This window comes from Megascapheus bottae, chromosome 8 (genome assembly GCF_031878675.1).
Source record: "Megascapheus bottae isolate mThoBot1 chromosome 8, mThoBot2.hap1, whole genome shotgun sequence".
NCBI classification, from domain to species: Eukaryota; Metazoa; Chordata; class Mammalia; order Rodentia; family Geomyidae; genus Megascapheus; species Megascapheus bottae.
In genome coordinates, this window is record NC_143516.1 from 62,122,433 (window position 1) to 62,139,403 (window position 16,971).

General features: G+C 40.6%; 1 protein-coding gene across 4 annotated transcripts in view; it reads right to left on the reverse strand.

Annotated features, from left to right (window-relative positions):
• Positions 1–16,971, reverse strand: part of Dop1a (DOP1 leucine zipper like protein A) — a 71,451-nt gene that overhangs the window by 2,804 nt on the left and 51,676 nt on the right. For 3 of the 4 annotated variants that reach the window (XM_090338510.1, XM_090338511.1, XM_090338509.1), the window contains 13 exons: positions 16,396–16,530; positions 15,030–15,085; positions 13,992–14,096; positions 10,019–10,085; positions 9,470–9,614; positions 9,270–9,349; positions 7,743–7,852; positions 7,372–7,521; positions 7,235–7,296; positions 6,338–6,490; positions 5,141–5,277; positions 4,293–4,348; positions 3,061–3,225 (listed from right to left, as the gene is read on the reverse strand). In XM_090338510.1, the coding sequence (XP_090194636.1) occupies positions 3,061–3,225; positions 4,293–4,348; positions 5,141–5,277; positions 6,338–6,490; positions 7,235–7,296; positions 7,372–7,521; positions 7,743–7,852; positions 9,270–9,349; positions 9,470–9,614; positions 10,019–10,085; positions 13,992–14,096; positions 15,030–15,085; positions 16,396–16,530 (1,421 nt within the window). Of the gene's footprint in view, positions 1–3,060; positions 3,226–4,292; positions 4,349–5,140; positions 5,278–6,337; positions 6,491–7,234; positions 7,297–7,371; positions 7,522–7,742; positions 7,853–9,269; positions 9,350–9,469; positions 9,615–10,018; positions 10,086–13,991; positions 14,097–15,029; positions 15,086–16,395; positions 16,531–16,971 lie in introns of those variants that run through there. The other variant, XM_090338512.1, reaches the window with a different exon arrangement.

Consider the following 16,971-nt stretch of genomic DNA (forward strand, 5'->3'; position numbering starts at 1 on the left):
ACAGCACCTGGTTATTTTTGAGATAGGAGCTTACTTTCTGCCCCAGCTAGAATTGACTATGATTCTATTTATACTTCCTGCTGTGTGCTTAGTCTGGCCTGGAACCACCATTGTTCTTCCAGTGTTAGCCCACTGAGTACCTACGATTCCTGGCATGGCCAGTGTGCTCTAGTGACACTGCTATTTTCTCATAGGCTCAAAGCAAGTACTCAGTGTTAGCCAGTAGGCAAAACTTTGGCTGTTCAGAGACTGGAATAGGCCAAGAATGGAAAGAATTTAAGATTTGCAACCACTTTCCTATTTCCGTCAACTGTCTGACAATGGAAAGGAGCAGGGGCTGGAGCTCAGGGCCTGGGTGTTCAGGTTCCTGGACAATTCTGCTCCAGGCTAGTGTTCTACAACTCTAACCACAACTCTGTCACTCACAGCTTTTTGGTGGCCAATTGGAGACAAGAGTCTTATGGACTTTCTTGCCTGGCTGGCCTCAAGGCACAATCCTTAGACCTCAGCCTCCTGAATAGCTAGGATTATAGGCATGAGCTACTAGTGCCTAGCCAATTTTTTTTGGGGGGGGGGAGCTTGTTCTTGAGTTTTTGCTTGGCTTCTACTTCCCATGGCTGATACTGTACTCTTCTGCTTCCAGCTTTTTCCTGGTTAACTAGAGATAAAGAGGATTGGGTGGCTCTGGTGTTAGACCAAGCTCAGTCTCATCTCAGTATGGCCATCTACCCTCCCACCAACAAAACCTAGAACAACAAAACACCCCAACAAATCTGGGCTGCTGGTGCTTCATGTACAACACTGGTCTGGCAGGTGTGAGACTTTCTTTGGGTTGGAGGTTTAGTATTGCCTCCCCAAACAGGAAAGAAGCAAAAAACAAACAAACCAAAACAAGCCAAAACCCTCCGAAATGCAAAACAACCACAGAGATAACTGTTGCTTGTTTGATTGAATTATCTCAGAATTCAATGTATATCAAACCAAACCCCATTCTTTCTGTAACTAAACAGAGTATTCCAGGTAGTAATTCTATTGGTGGCACTGGGGTTTTAGATCCAGAGTCTTCTACTTGCTAAGCCTCAAGTCTTGGTAAGGAATTGTCCAGCTATTGCAGTCTTGGTAATATAAGAACGCCCTTTGTCTTCATGGAAGACAGTGGCTGTGTGTGTGAACATGACCATTCTGGAGTACAGTAGACATCAGGGTACATACATGCCCCACAAGAACACGGATGCTTCTGTTATGCAGGATAACACATTTCACCGCTCACAACTGCAATTTCTCTTAGGGAAATAGCTTAGTGTGTTCTTCTGATGTTTACAAGCTATTTTTCTTTGGTTCTGAGAATTGAACCCAGAGCTTTAGGCACAGTAGGTGTGGGTCCCACCACCGAGCTTGTGACCCGAAGCCCTGTTTTCCTTCTGGGTACAGTAACACTAGCTTACTGAGAGGAATGGCCAACTTTAGTTCTTTTTTTTTCTTTTGGTTCTGGGGCTTGCACTCTAGGGCCTAGGCGTTGTCCCTGAGCTCTTTAGCTCAAGGCTACCACCCTACCTACCCCTTGAACCACAGTGCCACTTCTGGTTTTCTGGTGGTTAAATGGAGAAAGGAGTCTCATGGACTTTTGTGCCCACGGTGACTTTGAACCGTGATCCTCAGATCTCAGCCTCCTCAGTAGCTAGGATGACAGGCGTGAGCCACCGCACCTGGCTTAACTTTTATTGACAATTAGTCTAGTGAAAACCTTCAAAACCGTTAAAAGTTCAACCAATGCACATTAAATAGCAGTATGACACTGAAGAAGTACATAGATTACAGGTGTGAGCCACCACGCCTGACTTAACTTTGGTTTGTACTGTGAGTCTGGTTTTTCTGGATGCTTTCTTACCACTGAGTTTAGTGCCTTTCTCAGACTTCCTGAGGAAGTCCCAGTACTGAAATTCGTCTAGGTGCACATGCAAGTGGAAAAAACTTAAAGACCTGAAATAAATCTAAAAGTAATTTCTAGTTCTTACCATTAAATTTAATTATTTTTAAAAAGCTATTTTTCATGGTTTAAGGATGTCTAAATGAGAAAGACAAGATTTTGCTATGTTCCTCTTTATCCTGTTGACATTTCATCCCAGAATAAAGTAATATAATACGCTATATAGATGTTTTTTGATCCTGTGCATTCATTCCCAAATTAACTTGGCTATTTTAAAATTTAGATGTTAACAACTGTACTTCATTTGGGGAACAGGAAGGGAATAACACAATGGAGAGAAAGGACATGGTGTGAGCCAGTGTAACAGTGATACCATAAGACACTTGGTTGGACATGAACTTCACAACTTGGGGGTGGGGAGTGGGAAAAAACAAGGGAGGGGATAACAATGTTCATCAAGAAATGCACTCATTACCTTTCTTATGTAACTGTAATCCCTCTGTATATCACCTTCACAATACAATAAAAGTGTAACAAAAAGAACTGTACTTGATACTTCAGGCACTTATGGAGAAGGTACCAGGAGAATTTCTTCCCATTCCTTTCCTATCATCAAGAGTAAATCAGCCACCTCCATCCTTGTCTCCTGGTCTTTTTCCCAACTGCACTGCCAAAACAAGCTTTCTCAAATGCCAGGGCAGTAGCGTCCTTCCTGACGCATTCACAGGCTTCCCGTTTTTCCAGGCTAGTGTCCATGTTGTCACACACAGGGCCAGGACTTAACAGAGGAGAGGCTCTTTCCAGCTCTCTGCAGCACTATGCTCCAGCAAGACCGAGTTTTTCCTGCCTCAGACGTCCTGATGGACGATAGACTGGGCGGATCTTATATGTGTGTGATCATGTGTCCATGATGGGGCTCCATGAGTAGGCTTTGAACCTGGGAATCACTGCGTGTGCCTGCTGCCCCTCTCCAGGGCACTCCACGACCAGCTCTCTGTTGTTCTTAACACATCTACCATTGGTTCAAAACACGCTCCTTTTGTGAAAATTAAATTTCTACTTAATCATGAATCAGTGACTAAAGCAAATGCATTTATAAAAAGTATCCACTTACTATCTGTGCTTGTACTTACATCTGGAACTGAGGCAGACTTTCGGAGGGCAAGGCCAGAGCCAGATCCAGAAATTTGCAAGCAGAGAGATAAAGGTTTAGCCACCGCTGGCTGTTATAGGAAGTGGAGAAGCCATTACCTCCTGTGTAGGTTGTCTCCAGACCGGCCACGGAGGGGCCTGAGGTCCTGCAGAGACATGAGAGATGGGGCTGTCAGCTGACCCATCTGTGCCAGGGGAACCGAGATACAGGCTAGTACCTTCCAGAGTCAGACTGATCATCACTAATCGCTGAATTACTAGTCATGACTACATTCTGTCATCCTTAAAAATGTTACTTTTCGTTATTTTAAATTTATAGAGTAATTTCTACTGCATTCAAGAAATATAAAAATACAAACTTTGTAACCAACAAACTTTAATACTAGTTTCGGTTGCTCAGAATAGTTCGTGTGATGCTTTCTGCAATAAACTGAGAACAGGAGACTATAAACTTAGCACTCAAGAGCTATATTAAAAATACATAGTCTTAAAAGAACTTTCAAGGGGCTGGGAATTTGGCCTAGTGGTAGACTGCTTCCCTAGCATGCACAAACATACATAGAAAAAAGCCAGAAGTGGTGCTGTGGCTCAAGGGTAGAGCTCTAACCTTGAGGAAAAAGTCCATGGACAGTGCTTAGGCCCTGAGTTCAAGCCCCACAACTGGCAAAAAAAAGAAAAAGAACTTTCAGAGCCGTGAGTTTGGCCTAGTAGTAGAGAGCTGTAGCCTTGAGAAAGCCCAAGGACAGTGCTCAGGCATTGAGCTGAAGGCGTAGGACTGGCAAAAAAAAAAAAAAGAAAAACATCTTTCAATGTATACATTTATAAAATAAATTCCTATAAATATAAAAATCACATATTAGGAAACTGCTTGTACTCCAAAGAGTAAGATTAAGTAGACATTTTATTGGCTCCATGTGGCTCCTTTGGTTGCAGGTAACCTGCAACGGCTGACCTGCAAGGACCAGATGTAACCTCAGAGCGGCTCATCCAGATGAAACGCATGGAACTCTAGTCACCTGTATTTGCATCTCGAGGCCATGGGCCATGAATGCTAACAGTCTACAATGTTTCATGACGAGTGAAACCATGAAATAACAGACTAAACCTATGGGGTACACAGGGTAGCACCTATATTCACCTATATTCTCCCGAGGTATCATTCTAGATAACCTCATGGTAGGAAGGATTGAAAGCACACTAAATTACATGTTACCGTGAAATGTCTTCATCAGCAGTGAGTTCCTGCTCCATCAATAAAAATACCTGTACCTGAAGACATGAAATAAAGTTAAATATTTATTTAATGGTTATGCAATTTTTATATGTAGGCTATATTTTCATTACTATAAAAACAAATTTTCAGATATATATTCAGTCTTTTAACTTATAGTTCGGTTAGGAGAACAAAAATCACAAATTTAGCAACAGAGAGCCTTGCAAGCATACATCAAGTGTTCCATGAGATGATTATGATTACTGGCTTCAGAACAGAGTAACAGTTATTTTTTTAAGACTATTAAAGATAACAAATATTAAAGGAAATTTCCTTGGGGGTTCTGGTGACAGAATTTCTCTACTGTAGTTTTCCCTCCAACTCCCAAAATCATTCCTACATGGAGGGAGTGACTGCCCAGAGTGGAGCCTTGAGACTTACAAGGTGTTTACTGTTCGGGGGTTTAGCAAGTCTCCGAGTCTCTCTACATCAAGTTTAATCCAGATATGAGTGCACTGTGAGTGCAGTGCCTATGTCACTATGTAAAGCCTGCTCATCCACCTCCCCTTCTGGGGTTGCTGTGGCAAAAGACAGGAGTAGGGCCCACAGGCTGGGACAAGGGATGGACCAGACAAAGCACCAGTCACAGACACTGGCTACTACACTGCACAACGGGAGGTTACACTGTAAGGAGATAGAATCTGGCTTGTTTTTATTATCTTGAACTAGAACAATTGTGAGATTAGATGGTTTAATGGAGTTCTCTTTTAAAATAGTTTTTATTCAGTGAGCACACAGAATCTATGTCACTTGATCATTTGTAACCAATTGAGTTAAATTGAACTCACAAGTTCAGTGATCATGGTAGGCCAGAGGGATGTCAGATGCTGTGGAGACATTCGTAAAAGTAACACTCTGAAAAACAGGAACACTTGAGAGTGAAGAGTTGGTACTTGGGGCAAACGGAGACTTTCCACCAATCTCTCTGAAAGAAATGTGGTGTATTTTCAATGCCCAAATAAGTTCATTTACTCTCAAATACAAATTTCCACACAGTTCAGATTGAAAATTTGAAACTGGCGACTACCACTTTCATAAAGGTATTATAAAATCAAGAAAAACATGTGTGAAATAAAGATATTCTCAGTGAATTCTGTCGAATGGCAAACAGAAGTCTAGATTACTCAGAAAGACCTGGGTGTAGTGGCATGCACCTGTAACTCCAGCCCCAAGCAGGGGGACAGCCAGGCTGGAGGGGGAGCCCCCGGTCAGCTGTCCTGCTATGTCTGAAGTGGGTCCAGAGACACGGGTGAGCCTTCTGAGAGGAGAGGGGAGGGGGAGGGGAGGTGACTGTTGTCATGTCCCATGTGGGCTCCTGGGGCTGTGGCAGCAGGTACTGCACTGACCCGAGCTGACCTTCAGGTATGGCGTGGGGACTGCACTGTGTCCCAGCTGGACACAGTCCCCACAAGTTATTTCTACCTATCATTCCCTGGCTCTGCCTGTGTTCTGTCTAGTCCGTCTGGGTATCTGACCTGTTGTCCACAATCGAGACACACTGAGATGCTCATCGAAAGTGCAAGTTACTCCTTATTATCAAGTACCAATTCCTATGAAGTCTGAACTCAATAGACTACATTTGAGAAAGTACTACAAATTACAAATCCTAATTCTATAGTTTTGGCTCATTTTGCTCCAAATTAAAGAGTATTCTCTGTTTTTCTTTTTTTTTTCTTTTTTTGTTGTTGTTGGTCATGGGGCTTGAACTCTAGGCCTGAACACTGTTCCTGAGCTCTTCAGCTCAAGGGTAGCGCTCTACCACTTAAAAGCACAGCACCACTTCCAGTTTTCTAGTGGTCAATTGGAGGTAAGAGTCTCATCGACTGTGGTGCCTTGGCTGGCTTTGAACCTTCAACCTCATCTCAGCCTCCTGATTAGCTAGGATTACAGGTGTGAGCCACTGGTGCCCTGCAAGAGAGTATTCTCTAAGGGACAAGAATACTAAAAGTTCAAAAGATATAGGAAATGAAGTTTTAACTGTGTACCTTGTATATCTGGGAGGTATTTTTGGTACTGGTCAACTTCACTGCTGAAAATAGCAAAGGCTAATCTTTTGAGAAGCATGGCTCTCTGTTCCAACTCCACATCGCGGTTTGCAAAAAGATTAAGTGAACTGCTTTGGGCCACAGCCACTCGAGCTGAAAAAAGGGTGAGATTGACAGATAGTCATGTAGTCATCTGAAACAAATGGGTTCTTTTATTTAAAGGCATATGCCCCATGACATTAAGAGTGAGAGGGCACACTCCCCCACCCAGAGAAGATACACACTGAAGACTCGGTGTCAGCAGAGGACCTTTAGAATTCTGAGATTCTGAAAGTAAAATTACAAATAATGCCATTTTATAAGGCTCTTTATTTATCATAGGCTTTTGTGTAGTCAAGCATTAGTGGCTCACACCTGTAATCCTATCTTCTTAGGAGGCTGAGATCTTGAGGATTGTGGGTGAAACCCAGCCCAGGCAGGAAAGTCCATGAGACTCTTATACCCAATTGCCCAGCAACTACCTGCAAGTAGAGCTGTGGCTCAAGTGGCAAAGCATCAGCCTTGAGCAAAAAAGTGAAGGGACCACGTATAGGCCTGAGTGCAAGCCTAGTCCTGGCACAGACACGGATATCTCCAGCCTGGCTCAGCTCAGCCTCCACCCCATGCTCAAAATGTCTGCCTGTGGTGGCACGGAGTGGCCACGCTCCCTCCCTCCCACACCTTGGAAGTCTTGTTCTCTGTTTGGAATATCCTGTCTTTAGAACTTTTTTTGTTTAAAGATTTTATTAACATTGATGCACTACTTGACAGAAATCTAGTTTCTAGAAAAGAGTAAAAAGTTAAGACTTAATCACAGCCAGGAAGACACTGCTGGGGTTGTCATCCTGCTATACTCACTCATCAGGTCTCGGAATGTGGTCTTATCATGTGTCATCAGATTGTCCATAATTGCCCTCCAGCTGAAAGAGATAGGGTCATTAAGATGTGGTCTGTTAAAGAGTCATCACTGAGAGGTACTCAAGATGCTGACTTACTGATTAACACAGGAGGCATCCATCTGAAAGAAACTGGGATCCATGAAGAGGTCGAAGGCTTCCTTCTTCCACGCTCTCCGTGTGTACTGGTATCCACTGAGACTGCTCAGCAGCTGCACACAGGCGCGGTAACTCGGCGCATTGTGCGCACTGTACAGAGGGAGGAAGGCACCTTACTCTCAGTTCTGACGCTGTGTATTAAGCTATGTAAATGCTCACATTCATCTAAGACAATGACATACAAAACAATGTAGAAATGGTTTAACCACTCTCTTCATGCATGCCACTCTGCCATTCACTCCAAAAACAGCACCAGAATGTTTCTAACAAGGCCACGAATCAGTGCAAACCTATCTAAGTCTCTGTGGTACCTGTGGTTTCGGAGGTAGGGCACAACGTAATGCATGATGTTCACCAGCAAGGGGATGACTCGCTCCTTCTCATCACTGTAGAAAACCATGTCCAGAAGATGGGCCAGGACCTGGGACACATAGAAAGGAAAAGGATCCAGAGCCAGACTCCACACCACCTACTGGGGTCAGAGGTTACTGTTTGTAGTTTGCAAGGAAATTTAGATCTTTGAAAATCATCAAAACCTGAATTGAAACTTTCCTAAATTATTTTTAAATGAGTGGTTTCTGCCACAATCTTCTTTCTCCATTAGGATATAAACGTGGAAACATTTTCCTATTCTCAACTAAGATAGGTGGGAAGGTTTTGGAGCCTCTGAAGTAGCAGTGATTTCAGGACTAGACACTCACTGCTGTCTTTCTTGAATTCTGTTCAAACAAGATTTGGAAACTAACTGAAATGCTCAAGTCCAAACTCTGCCAGTTGATAGATAACCAACCCTAGTCATACTGCTTTAACCTTTGTAAGGCACAGTGGGGTCACATTTGAGAGAAATTACTGGTGGCTCACGCCTGATTCCTACTCAGGAGACAGAGATCTGAGGTTTGAAGCCAGACTGGGCAGGAAACTCCTTGAAATTCTTATCTCCAATTAAACAGCAGAAAACTTGGAGTGGTGCTGTGGTTCAAAGTGGTAGAATACCGGCCTTGTGCTTAGGGACAGTGCCCAGGTCCCAACTTCAGGCCCTACGATAACCAACCAACGAAAGGTTGACAGAAACTGTATGTAAAATGTTTGCTTACTTATAAAGTGCTTCATAGTATAACTATTTTATAATACTGCCACCCTTCTTCAGTATAAGATATAAAAGCACTTCTTAAAAACATATACTTTCACTGGGAGCTAATGGCTCATGCCTGTAATCCTAGATATTCAGAAGGTTGAAATAGAAGGCTCACAGAGGATCAGTAGCTTTGAAGCTACTCAGTCTGTGCAGAAAAGTCCATGAGAATCAGATCTCCAATTAGCCTCCTAAAAGCTGGATGTAGAGCTGTAGCTCAAGAGCTAGTGTTAGCTTTGTGCATAAAAGCTCAGGGACAGAGTATAGGCTTTGAGTTCAAGTTCCAGGACCAGCATACACATACAAACAAAACTAAATTCCATATACTTTAAAAACAAAATAATCTAAACACATACAAGATCGGACTTTATATCTGCCAATTTTCTATAGTAATTTCTTTTTTTTTTTTTCCTAGTTCTGGGCTTGAGCTCACGGCCTGAGCACTGTCCTTGGACTTTTCTCAATGCCAGAGCTCTATCACTTGAGCCACAGCAACACTTCCAGCATATATATATATATATATATATATATATATATATATATATATATATATACATATATATATTACCGAGGAATTGAATCTGGGTCTTCGTGCATGCTAAGCAAGCACGCTACCACGAGGCCAAACTCATAAGAATTATTTGCAAATATTTAATTATGAAACTGTTTAGTAGAAAGTTTGTGTGAACAAAGATGACATGTTTACCTCAGAGAGCAGTGTCAAAGCATGGACACTATATACAGAGGGAGTTATATTTGAGGTTTCCATCGCAGGTGATAGCATATCTAAGTGAGAGAAAACACATGTGAAGGTGATACTGGTTAGTGTTTTCAAAGGTGAAAAACCACCTGCTATTATCCAGTGGTAGCTGAAATGGTTTCATACTGAATATATGCATACTGTACCTTCAATGTCAGACTCCAAGTTGGCTCCATCCACCACTATTTTGGGGGAAGGCTTCACCTCCAAATTTCGTCGCAGCCACGTTGTTTGTTCCAGAGAGGAGCCAGCAATTGCCCCAACAGCATCCACTATTTTATGAGTCACGTCCTGAAGACATGAGAAAGAGCCACTAGATATGTGTGCACAATCATATACAATAGACACTCTACAGTACATGATCCTGACACGCACAGAATGCTCAGAGCAGGAAGAAATTCAGGAATTATCTGACAGGACTCCCAATTTTTCCTCTGAGTCCTGGGGCTTGAACTGAGGGACTGAGCACTGTCCTTGGGCTTTCTTAAGGCTAGCGCTCTACCACCTGAGCCACAGTACCACTTCTGGCTTTTTTTCTATATATGTGGTACGAGGAATCGAAGTAGAGCAATCACGCATGCTAGGCCAGCACTCTTAGCAGCAGGGCACAGACCCAGCCCAGGTCTCCCATTTCTAACAGGATGTGATCCATGAGCACGGTTTTGGCAACAGCCCTGAATGCAGAATGGTCTTACCTGAAGGTCTCTTTGGTCTTTTTTATTTTCCAAACTAGGATTTTTCATAATAAATTCATTCAGAACTCTAGAAGAACCATGGAATAAAACAAGTAAAACAGTATTAGTTTAAAAGAAAGATGCTATTTGGTTTCTGGTGGTAAATGTTTTAGGTACTCAATTTCCAATTTGTTAAATGTTTAGTTTATATGTACATATTTTGACTCACTTGACATGCATAAACATACACTCACATGGTATTAAAAGTAGCACTGTTTGGAAGAACCACTAAGTGGAACTCAAATAATCAGCAACAGCATGTTAATTTACTGCAGAAAAAAATCACAACAGCATGACTTACATGCATCAGTCTTCATAAATGTGAGATATTGGTTATTAGTTTCCCACTTAAAAAGTCTAATGGCTAATAGTGAAAGAAAGACTTTTTCTTTTTTTTTGTTTTTTTTTCTAAAAGTTATTTTTAATGAAAGCATAGAAAAAATAAAATAAAACCTTACTTTAACAACTCTATTCAGGCATACTCAACATACTGTAATCTACACGTATTGTAATACACAATTTGATGAGTTTTAACATGGGCATTCACCATGAACCAGTCCTTCAACCAAGGCAGTAAAGAAGAGATAGCAGTGTTTTGGGAAGTGGGGCTGTGGCTCCAGGGGTAGGGCTGTAGCCTTGAGCTGAAGAGCTCAGGGACAATGCCTAGGCCAGGGTTCAAGTCCCATGTCCAACAACAACAACAACAAAAGGCAGCAGTGCAGATCTCCTGGCATGAGTTCTGTGCCCAGCCCCGCCCTTCACCTGTGCAGCAAAGGGATCATCGGAGGAGAGCTGGCTTCCCTTATCCTGTACAATTATTTCTAGCTGGAGCCGCGGTGCTGCAGCCTTGTACTGTGGGGCTAAGTAGAGTTCCATATTACTGGTGTGGAACAACTCGTGTGTCCATTCACCTGTTATATCACGTCCATCACTGCCAGAACAAACACGGCTACTACAGGTATTTGGATGTACATTTTTGTGTAGACACATGCCTTTGTTTTTCTTGAGTAAATATGTAAAGATGGAATGACTGGGTCATAGGGTAGAACTGTATTTACATTGGTAAGAAATACTTGGCCAGGTGCCAGTGGCTCACACCTGTAATCCTAGCTGCTCATGAGGCTGAGATCTGAGGATCATGGTTCAAAGCCAGCCTAGGCAGAAAAGTCAAATGAAACTTTTTTTTTTTTCCAGTCCTGGGACTTGAACACAGGGCCTGCCTGGGTACTGTCCCTGGGCTTTCTAGGCAAGCACTCTACCACTAGGCTACTGTCCCGGGCTTTTTTCTTTTTTTGGTTTTTTAAAATTAAAAAATGTTTTAACAGTGATTTCACTCAAGTCAAATATGTTGAATGAAAAGTCATATAAAATACATAAAATGTTATATATATATATATATATAAAGCTAAAACATATGAAGATAGTAAATGAAGATGATTTCAAAAAGGACATGGGTTTTTTTTTTTTTTTTTAACTCAAGGCCTTGTGCTTGCTTACTGAACTCATGCCTCCAGCCCTGCTTTTCGCTGATTATTTTGGAGATGCCTGTCCAACTTTATTGCATAGATTGGCCTTTAGATCTCAGCCACTTGAGTTGCTATGATGACAGACATGGGCACCAGCTCCTAATTGGTATTTTATTTAATTCACTTTTGTGATTATTTAAGTTAGTCTGTTCATTTTTACTTTGTCTTGTGGTGGTGTATGTTTTCTAAGTGTTTTGCAATGAACAAAAGGAAAATATAGAAACCCCACTAACATTAAATGTACTATAGAAATTTCTTATGTATGAAAAATATTTCAAATATTTCACTAAGAAAAGAAGTTCCACTTACATCTGCTAGGACTTTATTCAATCCTTCAACTTGACTTATTTTTGATTTATTCTAATGGGGATGGAACCCAGATCCTTATAGATGCTAGGCTCCCTATTTTTATTCTCTTGAGATAGGTGTGATCATAGGCATAGGTCACCACTCCTGGCTTCAACTTGATTTCTCAAAAATAAATTTCATGTATACTTGTTAAACAAATACATTGAGTAATTTTGATACTGATTTATATTTTGTAAGCAGAAGATTTTCAAGCATTAGCAGAATAGTTAACATTATACCACTGAAAATTATAAACATGTATCGAGTGTCTAGTGTGTTTGAAAAAGTTCAACTGTTTTTTAACAGAGTATACACATGTAGAGAATCCTTCACAATCTAAGAATGAAAGAAGGAGCTAGAGAAATAGAAAAGTCTTACAGGGGAGAAGGTACAGTGTTTTTAATTTTTTGGTTCTTATGTATGGTTTGTTAAATAGCATGATGCTCTTTTAAAAAATTATCTCCCTGCTGGGCTTGGTGGCTCATGCTTGTAATCCTAGCTACTCATGAGGCTGAGATCTGAGGATCATGGTTCAAAGCCAGCCCTCGCACCAATTACCTCTAGAAAAACCGGGAGTGGTGCTGTGGGGCTCAAGGGGTAGGGTGGTAACCTTGAGCTGAAGAGCTCAGGGACAATGCTCAGGCCCAGAGTCCAGAGTCCAAGCCCCACAACCAACAAAAAATAAAATAATCTTCCTATGGCTATTTCAAGGGGTTTCAATTTCATAGCTCTGCTCAAACTCCTCCCTCCCTCCCAATTATCACATTCCTATCTGTCCCACCTGGCCTCTTACATTACACTGATTATTGTGGCTAGGCTCATCTACCATTTCTCTGTCTGTTTTTTAGCATCCACTTCCACCCCCAGTCATTGCTTTTGTTAGTAAAAATTTTAAATTAGCCAGTAGGGTTATTTGGGGATGAGTAAACAACAGTACATATAAAACTCTTTTTTGAGCTTTCCAATAACTGTTAAGTTAGGTAGGCATACAACAGTCACGCCCAGCAAATGGGACAATAGTCTGCTTTCTTGATTTACTGGAGATCACTGAGACAAGGTCAAGAGTAAAACTATCAAATCCTTATGAAAAATGTTGCTTGATTTCTAGCATCTAAATTTACCTCTCACCATTAAAATTTATGCACATTAGTTGTCTCACTCTTTTATCAAGGAATTATACTTAGTCTGCTGTTTTTATTTCAATTTTGCCATGTAAAATTCTTCCAGCTTTTGTTCAGAGCATCCTCAAATAGACAGCTTGAGGATTCAGACATCATCAAGAATCCTGACATTTCTCAACAGGTTGTCCAGCCTGGCATGAGTAAGCTCCCACAGGCTGGTTCTCTTTCCTGCACTTCTCACCACTGTACTACCACCCCCAAAGACTCCTGGTGGAAGACTGGAAGTCGACATTAGAAGCCTTTACCTTCCTCTTAATTTTTAACAGATCCTTAGTTAGTTGCCAAAGTTAAAAGTCAATTCCTTAATGACAAAAGGGTAGCAGCTAAGTCTATGAATTTTTACAAAATTACAAGCAGACCTAAACTAAGATGGTGGGTGTTCTCATTTAAAGATATGTCTATATGCATATTTGTGCATTTGCTATTGGATGTTGAATCTAGCAGTAAACATATACACTACCTAAAAGCCTTACCTTTGAACTACAACATTCCTAGATCTTAACAGTAATACTTTTTTTTAAACTTTTTTTTTCTTTTGTTTTTTTTTGATATTTTTTATTGTAATTAATAGAAGGGTTACATGATATTTGCCAGATAGAAGGTGCATTAATTCACATACATTGATACCCTTTCACATGTCTTGGTCCCCATTACCCTCTTCCCCACTACCCCCCATCTTGTTTTCCCCCCTTCCCTATCCAATTTCAAATAACCAAATACAAATATATCCAATATATCAGATAACAAAGTGAGATACTGTAACAATATGAGATAACCAAGGGACAGCAAAAGAGCTGAGAGATAACATAGGACCTTAAGGACAACAATCATTCATTATATGGCTTTTTAACAGTAATACTTTTAAGTGAGAATACTTACCCCAGAATAAGAAACTGCCCTGGGGCTGGGAGACTCAGCTGTATTGAGTCTTTTAGAAGTAGCAACAACGAGGCCCAGCTGTCTACTAGATTGGGCACTGGAATTCTGCAAGACAATTGAGTTTGTGTATATGGAAAGCCACAGTAAATTTTAATTTTGTTTTTGTTTCTCTAACAGTCATCAACACATTTCTCTATTTTTTATGAAAATGTTCTACATTTTTATAGAGTATGATACAGAATTTCTAAAATCTTTACATTTTCTACTAATGTGTAAAATTTACAACAGTCTGCAATTTCTTAATCTAGAAATTTTATACACAAATTTTATCAGATGGACAATGAAAAATAAAAGACAAACTATAGTAATTCTTGGTTTAGTTACAACCTATCCTCAATACCAGTCTCTCACTTTGAAAAAAAAAACACAGATTTTTTTTTACAGTTGAACCCTAATACTTGTCTATATCTGCAGCCAGTTTATGCAGTTATAACCAATTTAAATATTTTAAATAACAATTTTGTTGTTAATTACAAATTACAGACGACAAAACTGATTACACTGGAACTACCCTTGGCAGGAACTGAAAATCTGTATTCAAGGCTCAGTTAAATAGAAAAGGAAAAGCCAGGTAACAAGGTATATTCACATGTTCTTCCCAACATTGAAAGAAACTGAATCAGGTTGAATTGCTACATGTTTACCTGTATCAAAATAGGAACTGATTCAGTAGCGATACTCATGATGTTAGAAAGAGGTTTTATTTTTCTCTTATATTGAGTGCCTTATTTCCAGGTATCTTTCATTCCCTCATGTCTTTAGCTTTGTAGGGTTTGTACACTGAATCACTGGTATACATACTCATGATTTCTATTAACAATCAAGAAACAGTGATTCTGTTGTAGCAAATTTGTTTTTCTAGGTTTAAGGAACTCTTCCTAGATACTTCTTGAAAGAATCCATGCGCTTCCCTTCTATACTTGCTAATCTCTATATATTGTGATTGTAGTAAGGGAAGATCTACATCAGTAATCTTACCTTTGAATGTAAGCATAGAAAAATTGAAGCATGCAGACTTCCAAAGAAAGATGTTTCTATAAACAAAAGAAATCAATTTATAGTGAAGAAAATGACTTTTGTTTCACTGTTGCAACTTTTTGTATCTTAGTTTTTAGTAAAAAAACAAAAACAAATATATATTAAAAATGTAGCTCTAGTCCATTTATCAGGGGAATTTTTACAATGAAAAGAGCTATTTAAAAAGTTGAAAATAACCAGTGCCCTCACACTTGTAATCCTGGCTACCCAGGAGGCTGAAATCTTAGGATTGCAATTTGAAACCAGCATAGCCAAGAGTCCATGATAATTTTATCTCCCATTAACCATCAAAAGGCCAGAAATGGAGCTGTGGCTCAAGAGACAGAACGCCAGGCTTGACCAAAAAAATTCAGGAATAGTACCCAGGACCTGAATTCAAGCCCTAGGATTGGCACGCACACGCGCACACAAACACACACACGCACACAAACACACATACACACACACAAAGGTAAATATGGACTAAGGATACTGACTATTCATATACACAAAGATTTTTTTCCTTTTGCAAATCAAGGTTTTTAAAAAATTAAAAAATTTCAGCTATAGGTAATGATTTTTTTTTTTTTGGTGGGTCATGGGGCTTGAACTCCCCTGGGCACTGTCCCTGAGCTCTTCAGTTCAAAGCTACCATCCTACCCCTGAGTCAAGTCCCACTTCCATTTTCTAGAGGTTAATTGGAGAGAAGAGTCTCAGGTTCTTTTGTGCCCGGGCTAGCTTTGAACCTTGCTCCTCAGACCTCAGCCTCCTGAGTAGGTGGGATTACAGGCATGAGCCACCATGCCGGCAGGTAATGATTCTTTTAAGGATGCAATAATATCAGTTTTGGTAGTTTCACAATCTAAGTTTGCAAAGCTTTCCCTAAAAACATATGATCTCTTGGTACTGTAGGAGCAAAGAAAAGAAAATAGAGAGATGCATACATTTTTCTGTCTAATCAGACAGGGCAATGCATGTAGGGAGACTACATTGCTCATTTCCAGTACTGAACACTGTTGAGCAATAACAGTGTTTAGAACAAATCATACAGCCAATGACTAGCAAAACCTGCATTTCTACAACAGAGATTCAGAGAAGCCAATAAAGAAGCTGAGAAAAATATCAAGATTGTGGTTTCTGACTTCCGTGTTTTCTTGCTAGGAATCTGGTCACCCTGTCCCTGACTGACTGCAGGAGTGAGAGATCAGAACAGAAAGGCCCTGAAGACATCATTATTATTTCCTTAAAGGAGTGACCTGTACAAAGATCCTCCCAGTCAGCCTCCCTCTGACAGGAACTACAGCAGAAGCAGAGAAGCCCTCTGTACCTTGTCTCTGGCGATGGCTGGAGGCTGCTTGAGCACCTCTTTCACTGTCTGGATGACCGTCTCCGCTCTCATGACGCTGATGGAGCGGACCAGCTCCACCAGGGACAGCTGCCCTTCACTGGCCGGCGTGGTGACCTGGACAGCACAGGACTCCGTTCACCTTCTGCCGTGCTCATGGCCTTCGAGAGTCAGGCCTTCTCGCCACATGAACAGGTCCTCTGACTACTTTGGGTCAATTTCATTACTTTCTCGCTAATACCGTATATGTACATCAATTCACAAAGCCCAAACAGGACAATATATGCATCCAAAAAAAAACTACATTTCATGCTTGTAATTATTTACTATTACTTCTAAACAACATATACTATTTTTCCTCACGTCTATTGAACTCTTAACTTTAGAATGAAAATTTAGCTCTTTACACTTTTCTTCGATCCTCCCAGTAGATATCATAATTTTATTTAAATTGTCTAGTGACTACTTATCTATGACTACTTACCATTATGCTACATATAGTACTAGCACCACATTCTGTATATAACTTTTCTGTTTTCTAGACCTAATAAACTGCTT